Source organism: Melitaea cinxia, chromosome 17 (genome assembly GCF_905220565.1).
Source record: "Melitaea cinxia chromosome 17, ilMelCinx1.1, whole genome shotgun sequence".
NCBI classification, from domain to species: domain Eukaryota; kingdom Metazoa; phylum Arthropoda; class Insecta; order Lepidoptera; family Nymphalidae; genus Melitaea; species Melitaea cinxia.
Window position 1 is genome coordinate 7,817,715 of NC_059410.1, and position 19,351 is coordinate 7,837,065.

Consider the following 19,351-nt stretch of genomic DNA (forward strand, 5'->3'; position numbering starts at 1 on the left):
ATTCTCCGATACTATATTAGCGTATGGGGTACCTAGTAGTTCTAAGACATCTATGCTACAGGTGAAGAGAGTTGTATGAGGAATGTAAAGTTTTAAGGGTTCGGCAGCTTTTTGTTCAAAAAACTGTACTTCGTAAGTATTGTATAACAGGAACTTTACAAATAGGAGAACTGATATGGTTTGTACTATCGAGAAGCATAGAACTAAGCTGGGGCAAAAGCACTTTTGTATAAATGGCTTGACAATTTATAATTCTATTAATAGGTTATTAAAAATATATTCACTTACTAAAGAAAAATGTAATAATAAATAATAGTTTGACAAAAAAAACTAAATAAATACGCTATTATGAATAAACTAAACATAAAAGGAATAATCTTATCAAATTAGTGTATTGTCAGCGATCCTCGATAACTCTACTAAGCTCAAATGAAATTTGAACGTTTGAAGTAGGTCAAAATGAAGTCCAAAGGAGTCGGTTACAAACATACAAAGATAGAGGTGAAACTAATAAAAAGCGTGTAAAAATAAAGTTTTTAGTTGGCTGCCACAAAAGTTTTATTACGATACTGAAATGTTGCTTAAAGCAGACGTAAATTAATTTTATATCACTGTTAAAAGTCGACAACTACACATATTCTCTCTCATTCAAAAACACACATGCAAATATACATACTCACATGTAGTCACACACACACATACCTACACAAAAATATTCTATTTCGTTAACGATTGTTTGCTCTGTATTACACTTCGCGTCTGAAATTAAATATGGGTTCCTAGGAGGGAGAATCCTGTTATTCTGAGATGCAGTTATCTAACTAGTTTAGATAACAAGTACACTTTAATTTGAAATTAATTTCTTTGTACCAACTTTATTGTAAAAGTGTGAATTTACTTATTTATTTGTAACCAATAAAATACTTTTTTATATGCATAATATCCATCTAAAACCAGTTATGTCATGTTATGTAAGATATACTTTACAACTTAGTAATAAGGTGTGTAAACAAATTTAATAAATTTATGTAAATATTCAAGAGAATCGAGGTTAAGGTTCCAGCTCCCAAAAAATATTTTTTTTTCATATGCTAAGCATTTATTCAAATAAAATTAAACTGGAGTAATTTCATAGCCAAGTCTTTTGTTTCAATAAAAAAATATTTGACACAATTTGTGTAACTTGATTCTCTTAGTCTTCTTCCATAACTTTTTTAATATTGTCCTTGTATTGGCCACTTGGATCATATTTCTTCTGAACCTCTAGTAGTACATCTAGTTTGTTCTTAGATAACTCCTTCAAAACTTTTCTAAATGCTTGCTTTTGTTTTTTAGTGCATTTAGCGCATCCGTCTGATATTACTTCAGGCAACATTTCTAAACATAAATGGAGTTCATATTAGAATAATAAAAATATGCAGCATTATTTAAAAATAGCGTCTTTTTCGACTTCATATCGTTACATTTTAAGTTAAACTAAATTTAAAAAAAGGGTTTGCAGTTCACAAAATGCAGACTAATATTATACCTTTATATTCAGATGCGTATTCTTCATTGCAGGGTCCTTTGTCTAGGAAACAGTTGAGATATGACGTTAATAGTGCATCATCGCCTAATATTTTGTCGACATCAATTTTATCGTATTTTTCATCGTAACCCAGCACCAAAGTCATTAATAATGACAACACTATCGTCACGAACTGCATTTCCGACGTCTGTAAAGAAGTAAGTAACTTATTTCTTTATTTGTTTACGGAAAGAATAAAAAATATAAGAAAAGAGCGAAAAACTCCGTTAAAAGGCATCGTCTAAATACTAAGATGACTCAAGTATAATTTTTAGGTTGAGTGACAATACTTTTGCTACTTTTGGTATATTTACAAGCTTATTGTGTATATCTATCTGTTTATAAGTCTTCTATACATCTATACAAATAAATGAAATTGGATTTTCTAGTTTTAATATTAAAATAACCGTTTTTTATTAAATGCATATGGATGTACACACGGTACATACACCAGAAGAACATTTTTTTACAATTTTTGTCTGTTTGTTCCGGCTAATCTCTGAAACGGCTACACCGATTTTGATGGAACTTTCAATGGCAGATAGCTGATCTAATAAGGAGTAACTTAGGCTACTTTTATTTTAGAAATTTATTTATTTTGTAATTCTGCGAACAGAGCAATATTTTTTTATATCCGCGCGGACGAAGTCACGGGCACAGCTAGCTATTATAATATAACTGCACAATCTACCCTATCTACCCTATCACTGAAGTCTACAATAATGTGCAAATAAATAAATAAAGTTTCTGTGAATCGAACGAATTGTTGTAATTTCTTATACATACCTACACACAACTCGACAAAAATTTTATAACGATTTAAATTGCAGTAGTAAAATTACAAAATATTAAATATTAAAAATATTTCAAGTAATTACTTACCTTATATAAATGTATTATAGAAAATTCAAAATTTGGTTTATAGTACTAACTGACACCAACTTTTAGTAATGAGTGTATTGAGCTCGTACAATATATACAAAAAATTGCGGATATCAGTCATTTTTTTCCTAATTACACGTATTCAACATAAAATCGAAATGTAAATTATACTCATTTTATCTATAACATAATCAACCTTATCTTTTTTAAAGTGAAACAAATTGATTTGACCTTTGTTACATTATGTTAAACACATCAATATTGTATAATAATAATTTTGTATTTTTTTTTTAAATATAACTTTGCAAACACCAACCAACACCTGATGGTAAGCGATCACCGTAGCTTATAGACGTCTGCAACACTAGAAACATCGCAAGCGCGTTACCGACCCTATTACCCGAAGGAGCTCTGGTCAACTTACTCACCAACAGAAACACAACAAAAACAGTACTATTTAGCTGTGATCATCTTTTGTAAGGTCGAGGTACTATCTCAGTCAGGCTGTTCCTTATTTTGAGCAAGAAATTTCCTACTGAGCCCTACCCCAGTTAAAGTTCGAGTTAAATTTTGGCTCTACATAACATCACTACCAAAATTTTTACATTCTTTAAAGTTAAATGATTTAGACAAAACTATTTTCCACTAGAGAAAATAGCCTTAGTATTTTAGTTAGTACCTATATGAATCTTACCTATAGAAATTATTACTGAATTATACCTGTAGAAAGCTGGCGTACCCAGTTTATCTCCTAAAATTAATAAAAAATGGCAATGACGAACAACGCCACGGGTACATCTAGCGAGAACAAAAATATATATATAAAGGTTATTATGTAAATGGAAAATAATTGCATTATTAAAATAATTTTTCGATTTATGATCTTGGAGCTCGAGTCTCCCTGCGGGATGTTTATCATAAGGTTTGAATTTTAACAATTGCGTCACAATATATTTATAACTATATATTCGGAAGAATATTGATTGTTTTGATATCAGTAGTAATAGACACAATATAAACACGAGATATAATAACAAACTTGTAACTCCTCGTTGCAAATTGCGCAAAGTAATGGTCTTTTTTTGGGATATGGTATTTGCATATATATAATAAAATTCCACAAACGATATGGAAGTTGTCTAGTAATAAATAATAAATAAATGTTATAACATACACATACGGTCGTCTGTTCCTATGGTAAGCAACTTAATGCATGTGTTATAGGTAACAGCCGGCTGCTTTATCTAAATACTATTTTTTTGATAAATATACCTAGAAATATTACATATATAAATATAAATATTATACCCAAACTCAAACGGGAATCAAACCCGCAACCAGCGGAGCAGAATTCCAGAAATCAGCGCCACTGCAAACTGCGCCAACGAGCTAGTCAATAAAAAAATAGGTAAAAAAACTTTTTAAGTTAAACGGTTTTATGTTAAACATACATTGCAATGTTTAAGATAAATGTACTAAAAACCAAAAAATAATAAAATAGATACAGTCGTGGGAATTATAAACATATGCATAGACTAGACTAAAATAAAACCGTGGGGCACGTCAATTGTCTACAATCGTTGATTAAAATGTTTGTTTTGTAATGTTACACTATAATTAGGCAGTTGTTCAACCGACAACGATGGACGTGTGATAAGTAGGGCTAGAATGTGGAAACAAGCTAGCAAGCTCGATTATAAGCGAGTTTTAGGGTTTCATAGTGGTGAGCGAGTAGTACTTTTATCATATGTTTTGTCGATTAAAGACAAACTACGAGCAGTGAAACGATTCCTCGCCAGCCAGCAGTGTGAATGTCCAACGATAAACTAGTTGAAACATCTCTTTTATTTACATGGAGTGTATAACTATTGGAATTTCCATGAGCAAGAAAATAGTAAGTAATTTCCTCACCGTCTGCGGGCCAACTGCCTATTTTAACGACGAATTAAACGATTCTTCTATCGCACATTAAGTCGATAATTTGTAGACAATTGACGTGCCCCACGGTTTTATTTTAGTCTAGTCTATGCATATGTTTATAATTCCCACGACTGTATCTATTTTATTATTTTTTGGTTTTTAGTACATTTATCTTAAACATTGCAATGTATGTTTAACATAAAACCGTTTAACTTAAAAAGTTTTTTTACCTATTTTTATTTTCTAGTTTTTAGTTTTTATTTCGCATTCTGTTTAATTCATTTAGTGCTTCATTATTGCAAGGCCCATCTTAAATATTGAGGTTGTATAGTGCACCGTATTCTTCTTGTCAAGCCCTTTTATTTGATGCCCATATTGGTGGGATTGATAAAAAATTGTTATCAGACATTTGGTAGCGGCGGCCAGCTTAGATTTCAATTTTGCATAGTAAATTGTATTCTACTTGTTGAGACCTTTCATTTGATACCCATGTTGATGGGATTGATAAAACCTAAGTTATCCGCCATTTTGTAGAGGCCGCCATCTTGGATTTTAATTTTATATAGTACATTGATTATACTGGTTGAGCACTTTCATTTGATACCCATATTGATGGGATCGATAAAACCTACGTTATCCGCCATTTTGTAGCGGCCGCCATCTTGTATTTCAATTTTTTATAGTATATTGTATTCTGCTTGTTGAGCCCTTTCATTTGATACCCATATTGATGGGATTGATAAAACCTACGTTATCCGCCATTTTGTAGCGGCCGCCATCTTGGATTTCAATTTTTTATAGTATATTGTATTCTGCTTGTTGAGCCCTTTCATTTGATACCCATATTGATGGGATTGATAAAACCTACGTTATCCGCCATTTTGTAGCGGCGGCCATCTTGAATTTATAATGATAATGAATAAACATAATTGTATTGTCACCAAAATCCAAAGTGTATACAAAATTTCAGATTAATCGGTTGACAGGAAGAGGGTGAAATTTGAATTACTAAATTTGACCCAAGAATAAATAAAGAAAAAATAAAAAAACAAACGGGGTGAGCTAAATAAAACCGTTTAATAAATTAAAAGTTTGTATCAAGAAGAAATGAATAATTAAAGCTTATTATTCGGTGCAGGATTAGACAGATGATAAAAATGTGCAAACTTAGTGACGCTGTATTTCATGAAAGATATTATTACCAAATTTATATAAAAACACAGTTTATTTTTATTTAAAGAGTTAGTTAACTGCTGAGTTTCTTGTTGGTACTTCTCTGCAAAATTTAATTTCCGAATCGATGGAAGCTTCATTTTGAAAAATAATTAAAATTTAAATACGATTCGAGGGTGCTTTTGAACCCTATTTGAATAAAGATATTTAAGATTTATATAATTATGTATTTGTAAAAAAATACTAAGAAAACATCTATTTACATTTGATAACATTATATAAGTTGAAACTATTATTTATATGCATTCGTTGATGCTATTCGTAAAGATTCCGCTTTTGCTCCAGGGTTGTAAGCTCGATTCCGGCGCCGATTCGGGTGTATTAACTGTATACGTATATTTTTATATTGATTTGCAAAAAAAAACTGTATCTAGTTACTTATATCACTCATCTATTAACTAAAAAGACATCAAGTTGCCTACTTTAGGAACAGACGATCGTGTGTGAATGTTAAGGTTTAAAGACATTTATTCTCATTTGACAATACCATCACTTACGTGAGAACACATTTATTTAGAACTAGCTGTGCTCGCGTAAAAACCACATCAAAATTATTTTATCTAGATTAGCGTGCACAAACGCAGAGACAATGATTATTTTTGGTGCTCGTGGCGTTGATAAAGGTCCCAATAATATTTTTTCTCACTTATCTTCAATGTACCCGCGACCCTTTACAGTTTTATTATATGTATTGATAAACATTCAAAAATACAGTTCGACATCGCGCTTGTAAGAAATAACTAACAATTTAGTAAAACAGTAATTTCAAATTATTACATTTAACAAATTTTTTTAAAATTAAGACTAATTTAGTGTATTGTTTTTATTTTAATTAAGCACATTTTTATTCAAACACAAGTACAAATTCACAGTTTAATATTATATTAAAACAGTTTAATATTTAAATTTAAATCTGAAACTATAAGCCTTTAGATTATTATTGACCTGTAATTATATTACTTGATTTTTACAAACATACTTTAATCTTACTTTTGAATTATAATTTTTTTATTTATTGTTAATACAACTTCTAACTTAAGGTTCATCATTACTCTTGCTACTGTTTAATATTATTATATGACTAGTTAGGTGATGATAAAAATGACGACGTCGCGTTGGCGCAACAGCACTGGTTTGTGATCCCCGTACGTGACAAAGATTTGTATTCGCCATGTAGATGTTTGCCGTAGTCTGGGTGTCTGTGGGTGGCCCTTGTGGGGCCTCCCTGCCGTGCCTCGGAGAGCACGTTAAGCCATCGGTCCCGTTTGTTATCATGTACACCTGATAGTGATCGTTACTCATAGTAGGGAATATATCCTGATCCTTCTCCAACAGGGGGAAAGAGGCCTAGGCCAGTGGGATATTATAGGCTGAAACGAGGTAAGAGCGTAACCGCAAGCGTAATTGTAGCCTATGGACGTCTGCAAAACAAAGAACTACGCAAGTGCGTTGCCGATACTATCTTTGACCAGCCCTAAGACTTCTTGCTATCTTAATTACCACAGAAAGACAATACTGCTTAAGAGCAATATAATTATTTGGCTGTTGTCTTTTGTAAGGTTTAGGTACGTCTCACTATATATTTGTTGGAAAGAAAATATCGCAAGTGTTGTATCATGAAAACTAGGATCTGATGATGGAATCCCAGAGAAATCGGGGGAAACCCTCGAAAATCGTAGAGACAACTAGTGTGTTTTTAATTTTTTTTCATCTACTTACGTTGTATTACTTGTCGATGTAATTGAAGTAAGTTTTTTTTCGTTTGCGAGTAAACACAATTTTTTTGAAGTAAAGCTACAGCCGACATAGATTCTGTAGAGAAGAATCGGCAAGAAACTCTGCAGTTACTCTTTTGAAAATAATATATAAACTGTGTTTTAGTACAAAGTTAGTAATATCTTGCATGAAGTACAGCGTCACTAAGTCCATACATCTTTATCAACTATGTAATCCTGCACCGAATAAATACGCTTTGTCTATTAATTTTTTTACATAAAAACTTTAAATTTATGTTGATACAATTCCAATATTGTTTTTTGGATTTTATTATACATGCGAATACCATAACCCAGAAAGGAGAAGTTTACTTTGCGCAGTCGGAAACTTGGGAGTTACAATTTTGTTATTCCTTCTCGTGTTTACACTGCGATTATCATTATTTATTTCAAAACAATGAATATTTTGGTGAATATACATAACATTGTTATAAATATATTGCGAAATAATTGTTAATATGTCTACCTTTTGAAAAACATCCCGTAGGGAGACTCGAGCTCCAAGGTCGTAAATGCCGCAAATAGCCCCTTTTTGCAAAATAAATACAGATATACATATACGACACCCTACCTTAATATTTTATACTAACATTCGTCTCGATAATATCATCGGTGCACTATTTTTATTGAAAAACTGTATCTAATTTTAGCTAATTTTATTTTCGGATTATGGCCCAAAGCACCCATTATTTAAGTTAATTTATAAAAATGTTTGTCATAATGTCCGAAAAATACGTTTCATGAATCAGTCAATAAACACATGTAACAGTGCTATTGTTATAATTTTATGTAAGGCGCTCGAGGCGATCGTTATTTTATAGATAATTATAACGAAGAACTTAGTCTTAACGACAAGGTAAATACCTTAATCTCCTGATAAGAAGCCAATCATCGAGCACGTATCTTTATAGTAAATAGCTTGACTTTTAATAAGCATGATCCGAAAGACATTTTCAAGCATTTGCCAAGCATAAAATCTTCCACGGTATCGGTAATACAATAAAATTTATGTGCTATTTCTTCACGTACACATACTGCATGTATACTCTTGTTTTATTTGTTGCTGATTTCTAGCTCATTTCAGTCTAGAGACTGAACCCTAAGGGAGATATTTTCAGACAACTCTGTGGAAAAAGCTAATAAGTTTTGAACGACATGCATAATCGGCGGAAAAATACTTAGTTCTTTGCCCTAAATTAAAATAAGGTCAATTTATCTTTAGAAAGTCTTAAAACTTAATCCAGGTAAACTTGGGTAACTAATAGAACCAAATGTATTAATAAAAAAAAATTTTTCATAGACAACCAAGCGGCCAAGATTCTCCTCACAAGAGCTTGCTTTTATGTACGGTCTCCTGGAATAAAGGATGTTGTAATATCAGTTACTCATCGGTGCCAGTACTTGAACGCAACGGAGTCCGGCTCTACTGAGACCTGCTTATCGCCACAGACAGGACGTTACTACCGAACAAGCCTGATATCTTGGTGATAGACAGGGCACGGTTGAGGATGATTTTAGTGGATATCACCATCCAGCGTTACGAGAACCTCGTGAAAGCTGAAATTGAGAAAAAACGTAAATATATCTGGCGCACAAGATTGTCAACAAATGGGATGTGAGGTCCGCTGAAATCATCCCTATCGTAATATCTGTCAACGGCTTGATCCCGCTCTTTGATATCGCTCACCATCTGAGGCAACTTGATTCGGCCAGGATTGTCTGTCGGTTTCTTAGCCTACAGCCTAAACCCACGGCCGTTTGATCTCCCTGCCGAGGCGTAATCCTCCACCCGCTTATATTTATATACGTAAGTATATGTGAATTTATTATATTATTTCTGTATGTATTTATTACATACTAGCTGATCCGGCAGACCTTGTCCTGTCTTTACTATGAATATTGAATTCGAATTGGTATAATTAATAATAATAAAAAATATATCTATAATATAAAAATGAGTCGCTGAATGTGTTGCTAAGCGCAAAACTCGAGAACGGTTGGACCGATTTCGCTAATTCTTTTTTAAAAATATTCCTTAAAGTACGAGGATGGTTCTTACGGAGAGAAAAATTCTAAAAAAAAAAATCCTGAAAAAGTCTAAAAACAACACTTTTCTATACTCCCATACAAAAGATTTGTGATAATACTTAAAAGTCAGTTTGAACTTTAATACCATACGATAAAGTTTGTGTTAGGCGATACGAAGTTCGCCGGGTCAGCTAGTATATATATATATTTAAAAAAAATCTTCTGACCAATCTTCTGTCGATTCTATGTCAAATATCGTAAGTTTGCATTAAGAAAGTTTATATTGTCTAAAGCGCTAGATCCAAAGCGGTTAGATTAGAAATAATTTTATGTGCTGGTTAAGTATTCTAAAATTTTCTAATTTTCCGCGCAATCTTCTTAATCTTTTTTTCATAAAAGCCTTTTTCTGATAATAACAAACGCAACATATATATATATTTGATGTATGTTCGCGGATAACTTCATCGTTTATGAACCAATTTTGATAATTCAGTTTTTGTTGGACAGGGGATATCCCAAGGGTGGTGTCATGACAAGAAAATCTGGATCTGATAATGGCATCATAGAGAAATCGAGGGGAACCTGCGAAAATTGTAGTGACGACTAGTGCGTTTGTTAATTTTTTTTATCTACTTACGTTGTATTACTTGACGATGTAATTGAAGTCGGTTTTTTTCATTTGCTAGCAAACTTAATTATTATGTTTATATATATATATATGCAGACGTTGTCCTGCCCAGAAAACAGCTACCAAATTTGATTGCTTACATACCGATAGCAGCGCCACCTACCGGTAATAATACCATAAAAACCACTCTATCTCCCAAGTTGGACCAAATTACAAATGCTTACAAAATTTGATAAAAATGGTTCAGTAGTTTTAGTATATCGCCCATATACATCGTGACACGAAATTTTTATAGATTAAACGGGTCGAGTGACATCCAACATGATTATTTTGATACCTAGGTACAAAGCTTGTTTTAAATGTAAATATTTAAGTCATTAAAACCATATTCCTTTCAACTTTTAATTATCATTCTTCACAATTCTTAAGGAACTGAATTTAGTTACGAAGACAATGGGGTGTTGAAAATTTCCCATAATTATCTCCTCCTATCTGTTGCATACAACAATTGTCATTTATAAGCGATGGTCGCTTGATTGGTCCTAAGTATTTGCTGTTCCTGTACAAGGTAAGCCGACTATTGTGTTTCTTATTTGACAAAAATAGACATATTTTCCAATAAAATTAATTCTTACAGCAGATGTACGAGGTGAGTTTATTCAAGTGAAACGTCTTTAGGCACATGAGGATGAAATGGCACCATTTCGATGAAACGGCAACGTTTTTGTCGATGGCAACGGAAATCTATAGATCTGTATAAATATAATCGAGACAAAAATTAGTATGCCAAAGAAGTTTCACTTCTGACATGTCTATATTTTTATATATTTGACACCTATTAACGACAACTTTTCGTAACAAACAGGGTGATGTAGATTATTTAAGTAAGGTGGTAATCTCAATTAATATAGTTTTATTTAATTTACTTAACAAGAAAACTTGAATACAATTGAATATGTTTTTGAAGTAAAACTTCTTTACGCCTGTTTGACCTGCGGAGCTGGCGAATGCGTGATGAGAGCGTTACGAAAAGTGTGATCGAGCGAGGCGAACGGAAGTTGAGAGGAAAATATAAGTTAGTGAAGATAGAAAGAGAGAGTGTGTTACGTTTCGTAAATTTTACTTCGTGTCGTTTAAAGCACACTCGTGTTTATATTTTTAATTAACATGTCCTTTGTATTAACCTATAAAACATTGCATATTATCGATAAATGTTCAGAGAAAACTAAAAACTTCACATGGTTTGTTGTTACAGACATAAATGCAAAATGCGTTTGTTACTTTTACTGTCTTTGACTGTAACTGTTTCATTCAGCAGTCGTGTAAGTTTCGAAAATCTGGATATAGATAGGTTACTGAGTAACGAGGGCCAGAGGAAAGCAGCATTTGCATGTCTTATGGATAAAGGACCGTGCGGAGAGATGCAAGCACTAAAAGGTAATATTAAGGAATAATATACTCGCGTGGTTTTTCCTGTGTCACAGTTAATATATATATATTTGTGTTACTTTACATTTAGCTGCTGCACTCTACGAGATCTAACATTGTATAATCGGTCTTAAATACAGTTTTTTTTTTTCTAAAATGGTAATGTTTAAAAATCAATTATAAGTTACTGTTTGCTTTTTCAATAGGAATCATTGATTTATAAAAAGGTTTTTTTTATAAATCAATCATCGGAATGGATCATTTTAAACAAATAAAAAAAATGTTCATAAGCGCATTCACCTGCGCCGATTAATAAGTGAGTTGCAATGTCACTAGAATAGTAAATTGCCTTGAACTTTTTAAATTAAAGTAGGACTTCTAAGGAAAATTAATTTTAAATATTTTCGAGCTGACTCGATAAATATACTCATATTTAGTAATTAATCCTTCACAATAAACTATAAAATGTAATGTGTATAAAAACATTCCAAATCCAATCTTCAATTATTTACACGTTGTTAGTTTATTTATTAAAATTTCATTTGAATGTTGTATTCGGTTGTCCCAGCAACACACATTTAGAAAAATGTATTTTGTTGTAACTGTACTAAAAGTTAGTAAATTTATTTATGTTTCAGATATTATACCTCATTTAATAAAAACAAGATGCGGTGACTGTAATTCAAAACAAAAGCAAAAATATGACTACGTATTGAAAGTACTTTTTGAAAAATATCCAGAGAAATTCAACGCTTTAGTTTTAAAATATTCGTTGAAAGCGCTCTAATTGTAAATAAAATTCAAGGTTGTATATATATATACAACTAAATTTAAAAGCAAAAGTTTGATGATAATTATTTTCTTCCACTTAATTTACCTTTCAAAATAATTCATTAAAATTTAAATAAGTTAAATTTTTGACTAACAATAATAATTATTGTTTCTACCGACTCTAAATCGACTAAATAAAATGATGTTGTTTATTAAAAAGTGATTTTATTTATTTTTGTGCATGATTAACGTTTCTCGGAATAAAAAGCTTGCATATATACTTACATGGAACATTTTATGACTTGCTATGAATGTAAGGCATCGAAAAAGTCGAATTTCAAGAAATCAATAAATGACGTCAATTCTGAGAAATAAATGTTTATTCTTGTCTCCTAGAAGGAGGAAATAATATCCTTTAAACTAAGCCAAAGGTTACGATTGACACGCTTATTTTATGATGTAAACGTAGAGCGATAATCATGTCTTAATCCTCAATCATTTGATTTATTATCTTGTTTTATTTCACTTTTAAATATTTTAAAATTCTCAAAGGAAATTAATTACTAGCTGATTTCCATGGATAATTTCAAATAATAAAATAGTTTTAAAAATATTGTTTTATCACCTAAGCAAAGCTCGATCTCGAGTTGAGTTTAGGAGACGTTCAAAAACTTCGAAGTTAAAAAAGTTATATATATATATATATATATATATATATATATATATATATATATATATATATATATATATATATATATATATATATATATATATGTTGTAAATGTAATAAAAATGTACATACACAATAAAAATGTACACAACAACCGACAAATTAAACATGATATTCATGATACTGATAATCATTTTATATTATAAAACCGATTTTATTTTCCTTAAATTTATAAGATAATTCTATCTTAGTAGAAATAAAATATGAATCAGTAACATTAAATTTATTTAGTATTTTTTTACAAAAAGTTCTTGTGTCATCTACATAGTTCTTTGCCATAAAAAAGAAAAAGACTTTCAAATGAGCATTTTAAGCGGTGTAGGTTATTATTAAAATTTAAAATATTTTATTCTTTTACTATACTTTTTTGTTTGGTTTATTTTTGTGCCTGGTTAGAAAGTATTTTAGTTCATTTCTTTATTATTACTTCCATTTTGATTTCATTTGTTATCTACAGTACTTTATCTTAGGTATTTACCTACTTCTTAAAATATAATTAAGTACATAAATCTGAATACATCTGAATAATTATTAAGTATTCAATTAATCAATTCGATCAAATATCACAGTTCCAAGTTATACATGGAAAAATAGATTATTTAGTACAAAATAATTGAGTAACGGAAGTATTGAATAAAAAATAATAAACGTATAATTGTTTTGAACGCATGAATTAAAATTATTCGTAATCTACAGATTTTTTAAAATGATTTTTACACTACAGAAGATCCTGTTGTTATTAATACATACATTTACATTACATTTCCACGTTACAGTGCAGGACGCTCGTTTACTGGTATAGTAGCTCTCGTATACCTACCCCGGTTTAGACTAGAGGGCTACAATGTTGCAAGTAGGTGATTACAATTCTGAGAATTAAAGACAATCACAACAGTAGTAACAATTAGTTAATGAATTATTACTTTTTAAATGAATTTAACGGGACATAAATTACGGTTACTTTTAGTATTTATAATTATATGCAGGATTCACCAAATAGCTTACCACTTTTTTTATAAAGAAATAATTAAATGTGTTATTTTATTTTACGTTTTACATTTTCTATTATTTTACATACTGTGCTTAAGTTTTTTGTTACATTATACAGTTACTAAAGATAGATATGCAAATATAAATGCGTAGAAAAAATATGACACGAATTGTCTAAGCAGATTGATTTTTGTTTATTTTTTTAAATAAAAATCTTCAAATCCTTGGTGGAACTTATCAATAAAATAAGGTTCAACGATGCTTTAAGTGCAATGACATTGAAAACCCGTTTAAAGTTTGGGTTATTGCATTATGAGTACCTACTCGAATTGTGTTATGTAGAAATTGTATGAAAAATAATAATAAGCAACCGATTAATGTTTTTTAGCATATCGTTTGATAGACTACTTAATCATTTCTTATTTGTCTACAATTACTTCATATGTAACTACTTAGATGCATGTTTATTTAAATTTAGGCATGTGTATTATGTACCTGCTTCTTGAATAGGATTTCGAATACACGGAAGACTTTACTAAAATAAAACCAGTTTCTAAGATTAGTAAATTCAAACAAACAAGAAAAACAATACCATCAAAGCGACACAAACTGTTGCATATAACACGAATAACTAAATATACTATTGAAGAATATAAAATTACTAAACGTTAAGGACAAACTATTGAGGTAGCATAAAGAACAGAGTTTTTTGTAGCCACACAAAAACGGCTTGCTCTTCCGCTCATTACTTTCTTCGATCCGGGCATGGTATATTTTGTATGCGGCCCGTTACATCGACCTCTTCCTCAACCTGGGACTGGTTTGGAGAAATGTTAGCACCCCACTCGTCACGAGTCATACCGACACTGGCCGTCGCAACCGAAGGACTTACCAACTTTCTTACTTTCTTCCGACCGTGAGTACATTTGATTTGATCATTTTTACTTAGAAAGTATCGCGCTGATACGAAAGCGTTGACGCTAACCGGGTCAATTTCGTACACTTTAGTTGCGGTTTCAATCTCAAATCTCATATACAACTGTGTATTTATTTACTTTTAAATAACAATATAAGGATAAAATTATTTCAAGAATTTGAAATGAATCTTGTTCTGTTATTATAAAGTTCATGGTATTTCTTCAATTACGTTAATAGTTATTACTTATCTTAGTTTTTTATTGTTATTATTTATACCTTGTAATCAAATACATATAAACTTTATCCCATTTAAATAAAATTATCCAAGTATAGATTTTATTATTAGCACTAAAATTACTTCAGTTTCGGAATCTAATCCTTTTAGAAAATAGTTTTTCTTAAAATACAAAAATATAATATATTATTATTACAATATCAATAATATAAAAATAAAAAACGCTAATTAGCTACAAAATTAAATTAAAATCGTATCTACCAACTAAAAAACTTAGGTTTTAATTATTTTTACCAGGACATCATGAGGCAATGGGTATTATGCTTATGTGCGCTAACGGTGGTGGCCTCCTGCACGGCACAACAGAACCAACAGTTTGTCAACCGATACGACAACTTCAATCCTGACTCAATTATACAAAATGAAAGAATCCTTCTCGCTTATTATAAGTGCGTCATGGAAAAAGGTCCATGTACAAAGGACGGCAAGAATTTCAAACGTGAGTATAAATAATCTGTAATACGTATGTATATCAAGGAGTTTGTTGACTGATTCATAATACAATTTAAATAAATATATGTTGGCCGATTCAATATCGTAAAACAAAGGCAAATTGATGGAGATTGATCAAATTTAGAACTGTTAATTTTGTGGGTAGAAATTTGGAAAAGACTTTTTAACCGACTTCCAAAAAAGGAGGAAGTTCTCGTTTCGATTGTATTTTTATTGATATTTTTTATGTATTTTTATTATTTTACCTCAGAACTTTTGACTGGAACCTATTTTGATGATTTTTTTTAAATTGAAGGGTGCATGTCATGTGATCCCATTTAAATTTAATTGAGATTTGACTAGTACTTTTTGAGTTATATCTCATAATGCGTATTTACGTGATTTTTTTTGTCAACCTACCTTGTATTATACCGTATAACTTTTTATTATGTTTACCGATTTTGATGATTCTTGTTTTAATCGAAAGCTGATACTTATCATATAGTTAGACTAAAATTAAATTTGATCAACATTTGATGACTATTTTTTGAGTAATCTTTGATAACTCGTATTTACTTGACTATTTTTTTTTTTGTATACCTACGTTGTATTTCTTGTCGATGCAACTGAAGTTGTTTTTTTACCTCAGAACTATTAACTAGGTGGACTGATTTCGGCGATTTTTTTAATCATTAAAAGATTTTATTAATCGGTTGAACTTATTAACGACTTACATATATGAAATTCACCGATTGATCATTTTCGTAGCCTCTCCATTCTACGTGATAATAGCGAAATATTTAAACATATTTTGTAACCCAAACTAAACGTTATAAATAGTGAATAAATAAAAATATTTTTTTAAAATAAAATGTACATTAACGCAATTATTAAAGCTCAATCATTTAATGTTAATTTCAGAGACTATAGTCAATCGTTTTGGCGTTATATTAGTCATAATTATGTTTATTTATTAACACTTTTTTACAACGATACATAATACTAAAAGTAGTGCAGTGAATTGTTTTTTTTTCTCAAGGATTTACCAACTTGTGTTTTCAGGTTTATTGCCAGAAACATTAACGACAGCATGTGGACGTTGCTCGGTTAAACAAAAGGCTGTAGTTCGCAAGCTACTCCTCGGAATCAGAGCTAAGAGTGAACCAAGATTTCTCGAACTTCTTGACAAATATGATCCAACGCAAGCGAATCGGGAGGCACTTTATAGTTTTTTAGTTACGGGAATTTAGAATAAGTTATGCTATAATTAAATGGTAGGATAAAAGATAAAAGATATTTTAATATTAATATGGCGCTAGAGACCATCAAATGTTTATGTATGAACGAAATGATTATACTTATAATTAATACTTTTTATGTCATACTTTTTGTTCTTGACATGCATGCTTATAGAACTTGTGATAATTGTTATCTAAACTAAAATGGTGAACAAAATCGTAAGGTATTTAATTTATTTGTAATTTGAAGCGTGCATTTTTATTTATTTATAGTTAAAATAAATTACAACGAAAACAATTATTATATTCTTAGATCTTGAGGATAATTGATTAATATACTCATAATTTTGAATACGTAATTATATTGTTTTAATGCGACGTCTTTAGCAAGGACATATTGGCTGGACCAATAATAATTAACTCATGTAATCATTCTGCTTGCCTTTCCGAGAATCGATATAAGTCACAGTAACATATAAATGTAGGTGCGATCTAGTTCTAATCATATTGACTGTATCACACGCATAGCACACACTGTGTTTGTAATATATAAGTATGAAGTCCATAATTTTACTCTTTTGCTTTGCCGCCTTTGTCATCGCTGAAGAAACATACGATACTTCAAGTGATAATATAAACCTCGATGAACTGCTGGGGAATGAGAGACTCATAACTTCATATTCTAAGTGTTTAATAAACCAAGGGCCATGTACTCCGGAAGTAAAAAAACTTAAGGGTAAGAAAGAATGTATAGAAAATAAAGAAAACAAATTTAATATTTTTAACCTTTTTAATAGTATAATACAAAAAGTAATATAGATGTTTTCAATATTGAAACTTTAAATATTAAAGCTTAATGTGTTTGTTTTTTATTTCATATTCAATTTGAGAAAGACGAAATGTTTCGAGACAGACCCATTTTTGAGAATGATATTTCTCTGCTATTTGTGAAATGTCATACATATTTTATTATCAAAGCGCTCGCCAGAATTAACTCGCGTTCAAATATTTTTCTAATAGTATTGAAGTCTCGCTAAGCTTATGCAATGCTTAGGCAAGCCGTCATGTCCGTCTCTTCTTGAAAGTAGGATCTATAAGCCTTACAAAGACCATCAGGAGTCAAACAATATTTTTTTACCAAATATCTTCCTGATGGAATAACAGCTCTTTTATTTTTTATCTAACTCTTTCTGTCTGTTTTTTGTTCTCTCGCCGTAAGTTATTTGAACATTGAAATTATTTTTGGCAAATCATCTATCTTAGGAAGTTTTAGATATGGTTCTCTGTAGATAATTTCGTGAATAAATATTTTGTATTTAGCGGAAGAACCGTTAAACGCATCCCAACTTTTAAAAGTGGTTCAATCAAGGTTGGGTCAAACCTTTTGAATCGTGCGTTGTATTGTTGGTACATCAATTGCTTCTCAAGCAAACCTCTTTTAGAGCTATGTAAACTCCATCCAAAAATAAAAGTCCTGTTTTGTAAACAAATATGGCGGAATGGGTAACTATAGACTACTATAGTCCTGTGATGTATATTGATAAATGTCGATGTCGGTAAATTTACTTTTATACTAGGAAATCCATATAACATTATCTGATAATTGTTTTTAATATTTTCCTGTAATTTTTAGATACAAATAGGTTTTCGATAAACTGAACGATATAAGACTAGCGACATTAGCAGGGTGCACCCCGCATGCGCGTTTCAAATTAGATTATTTTTAGTTATGACAGCCTTTTAATGCATCGCCATTTTGTTCGGGTTGTAATTAATATTTAATTAAACAACTTCTACTTAGAAAGTAATGAAAGTACAGCAAAATGTTAATCAATATTTAAAGTCTATTTGTATTAGGGGCACATTGCCTTAGCTAGGCCTTCACACTATCTTGTAACAACTCTTTAAAAAAAGTATTTGCAATTTGATGACACATAAAACAAAGTAATAAATTAAAAGAAAAATCCTAAGATTATGTATATATAAGATACACTAAAGATTTATTAAATTTTATATGCTGTAGCGAAACCCCTTAGTCTATCTACGCCTGTCTAAATATTATATATAGAAAGAAACGTAGACGAAAACTAATAATGAAAGATTTATATAATTTTTACTTATTTACTTTTTCTAACAACAATTCAGAAATGATTTGTAGTTAGTTACTTTGCTTAACGAATCTTTAATTAACTCGTATAATATATAAAAAAGTATCAATAATAATTATAATTTTCAGATGTATTGCCAGAAGTTTTGGAAACACGTTGTGCAAAATGCTCAGAAAAACAGAAGCAAAAGGGAAAGCAGTTGATTAGTGAAATTAAAAAGAAAAATCCAGAAATCTGGAAACAGCTTGTATCTTTTTACGATCCACAAGGAAAATACCAAGAAGCTTTCCAAGATTTCCTCAAGTCATAAGCGCTTAAAGAAATATCAAACCAAGTACTGCAGAATACTACTAAAATTATAAATCCGCATTGGTGTTCACAGTTTATTTTTTCTTTTTATAAATTTTT

General features: G+C 30.6%; 4 protein-coding genes across 4 annotated transcripts; 3 read left to right on the forward strand and 1 right to left on the reverse strand.

The window, feature by feature from the left end:
* Window positions 1-1,076: 1,076 nt before the first annotated feature.
* LOC123661714 (allergen Tha p 1-like) lies at window positions 1,077-15,600 on the reverse strand. The gene is made up of 3 exons (XM_045596660.1): window positions 15,400-15,600; window positions 1,529-1,715; window positions 1,077-1,377 (listed from the first exon to the last, which is right to left on the reverse strand). The coding sequence occupies exons 2-3, from the start codon at window positions 1,704-1,706 to the stop codon at window positions 1,193-1,195; spliced, it is 363 nt and encodes a 120-aa protein (XP_045452616.1). The 5' UTR covers window positions 1,707-1,715; window positions 15,400-15,600; the 3' UTR covers window positions 1,077-1,192.
* Window positions 10,515-12,604, forward strand: LOC123661717 (ejaculatory bulb-specific protein 3-like). The gene is made up of 3 exons (XM_045596663.1): window positions 10,515-10,601; window positions 11,289-11,470; window positions 12,100-12,604. Exons 2-3 carry the CDS (start codon window positions 11,302-11,304, stop codon window positions 12,246-12,248), a joined length of 318 nt encoding a protein of 105 aa, XP_045452619.1. The 5' UTR covers window positions 10,515-10,601; window positions 11,289-11,301; the 3' UTR covers window positions 12,249-12,604.
* Window positions 14,809-17,194, forward strand: LOC123661715 (allergen Tha p 1-like). Its single transcript, XM_045596661.1, has 3 exons — window positions 14,809-14,868; window positions 15,403-15,604; window positions 16,660-17,194. Exons 2-3 carry the CDS (start codon window positions 15,409-15,411, stop codon window positions 16,845-16,847), a joined length of 384 nt encoding a protein of 127 aa, XP_045452617.1. The 5' UTR covers window positions 14,809-14,868; window positions 15,403-15,408; the 3' UTR covers window positions 16,848-17,194.
* Window positions 17,195-17,302: 108 nt separating this feature from the next.
* Window positions 17,303-19,324, forward strand: LOC123661713 (allergen Tha p 1-like). The gene is made up of 2 exons (XM_045596659.1): window positions 17,303-17,571; window positions 19,072-19,324. The coding sequence occupies exons 1-2, from the start codon at window positions 17,391-17,393 to the stop codon at window positions 19,251-19,253; spliced, it is 363 nt and encodes a 120-aa protein (XP_045452615.1). The 5' UTR covers window positions 17,303-17,390; the 3' UTR covers window positions 19,254-19,324.
* The last annotated feature ends 27 nt before the right edge of the window (window positions 19,325-19,351 follow it).

Excerpts from the sequence above, each read along its gene's own strand:
- LOC123661714 (XM_045596660.1), bottom strand. The coding sequence starts at position 1,706 with ATGCAGTTCGTGACGATAGTGTTGTCATTATTAATGACTTTGGTGCTG. Across the intron at positions 1,378-1,528 it reads ATACGCATCTGAATATAAAG|AAATGTTGCCTGAAGTAATA; the intron begins GTATAATATTAG and ends ATTTATGTTTAG.
- LOC123661717 (XM_045596663.1), top strand. The coding sequence starts at position 11,302 with ATGCGTTTGTTACTTTTACTGTCTTTGACTGTAACTGTTTCATTCAGC. Across the intron at positions 11,471-12,099 it reads AGAGATGCAAGCACTAAAAG|ATATTATACCTCATTTAATA; the intron begins GTAATATTAAGG and ends TTTATGTTTCAG.
- LOC123661715 (XM_045596661.1), top strand. The coding sequence starts at position 15,409 with ATGAGGCAATGGGTATTATGCTTATGTGCGCTAACGGTGGTGGCCTCC. Across the intron at positions 15,605-16,659 it reads GGACGGCAAGAATTTCAAAC|GTTTATTGCCAGAAACATTA; the intron begins GTGAGTATAAAT and ends TTGTGTTTTCAG.
- LOC123661713 (XM_045596659.1), top strand. The coding sequence starts at position 17,391 with ATGAAGTCCATAATTTTACTCTTTTGCTTTGCCGCCTTTGTCATCGCT. Across the intron at positions 17,572-19,071 it reads GGAAGTAAAAAAACTTAAGG|ATGTATTGCCAGAAGTTTTG; the intron begins GTAAGAAAGAAT and ends TATAATTTTCAG.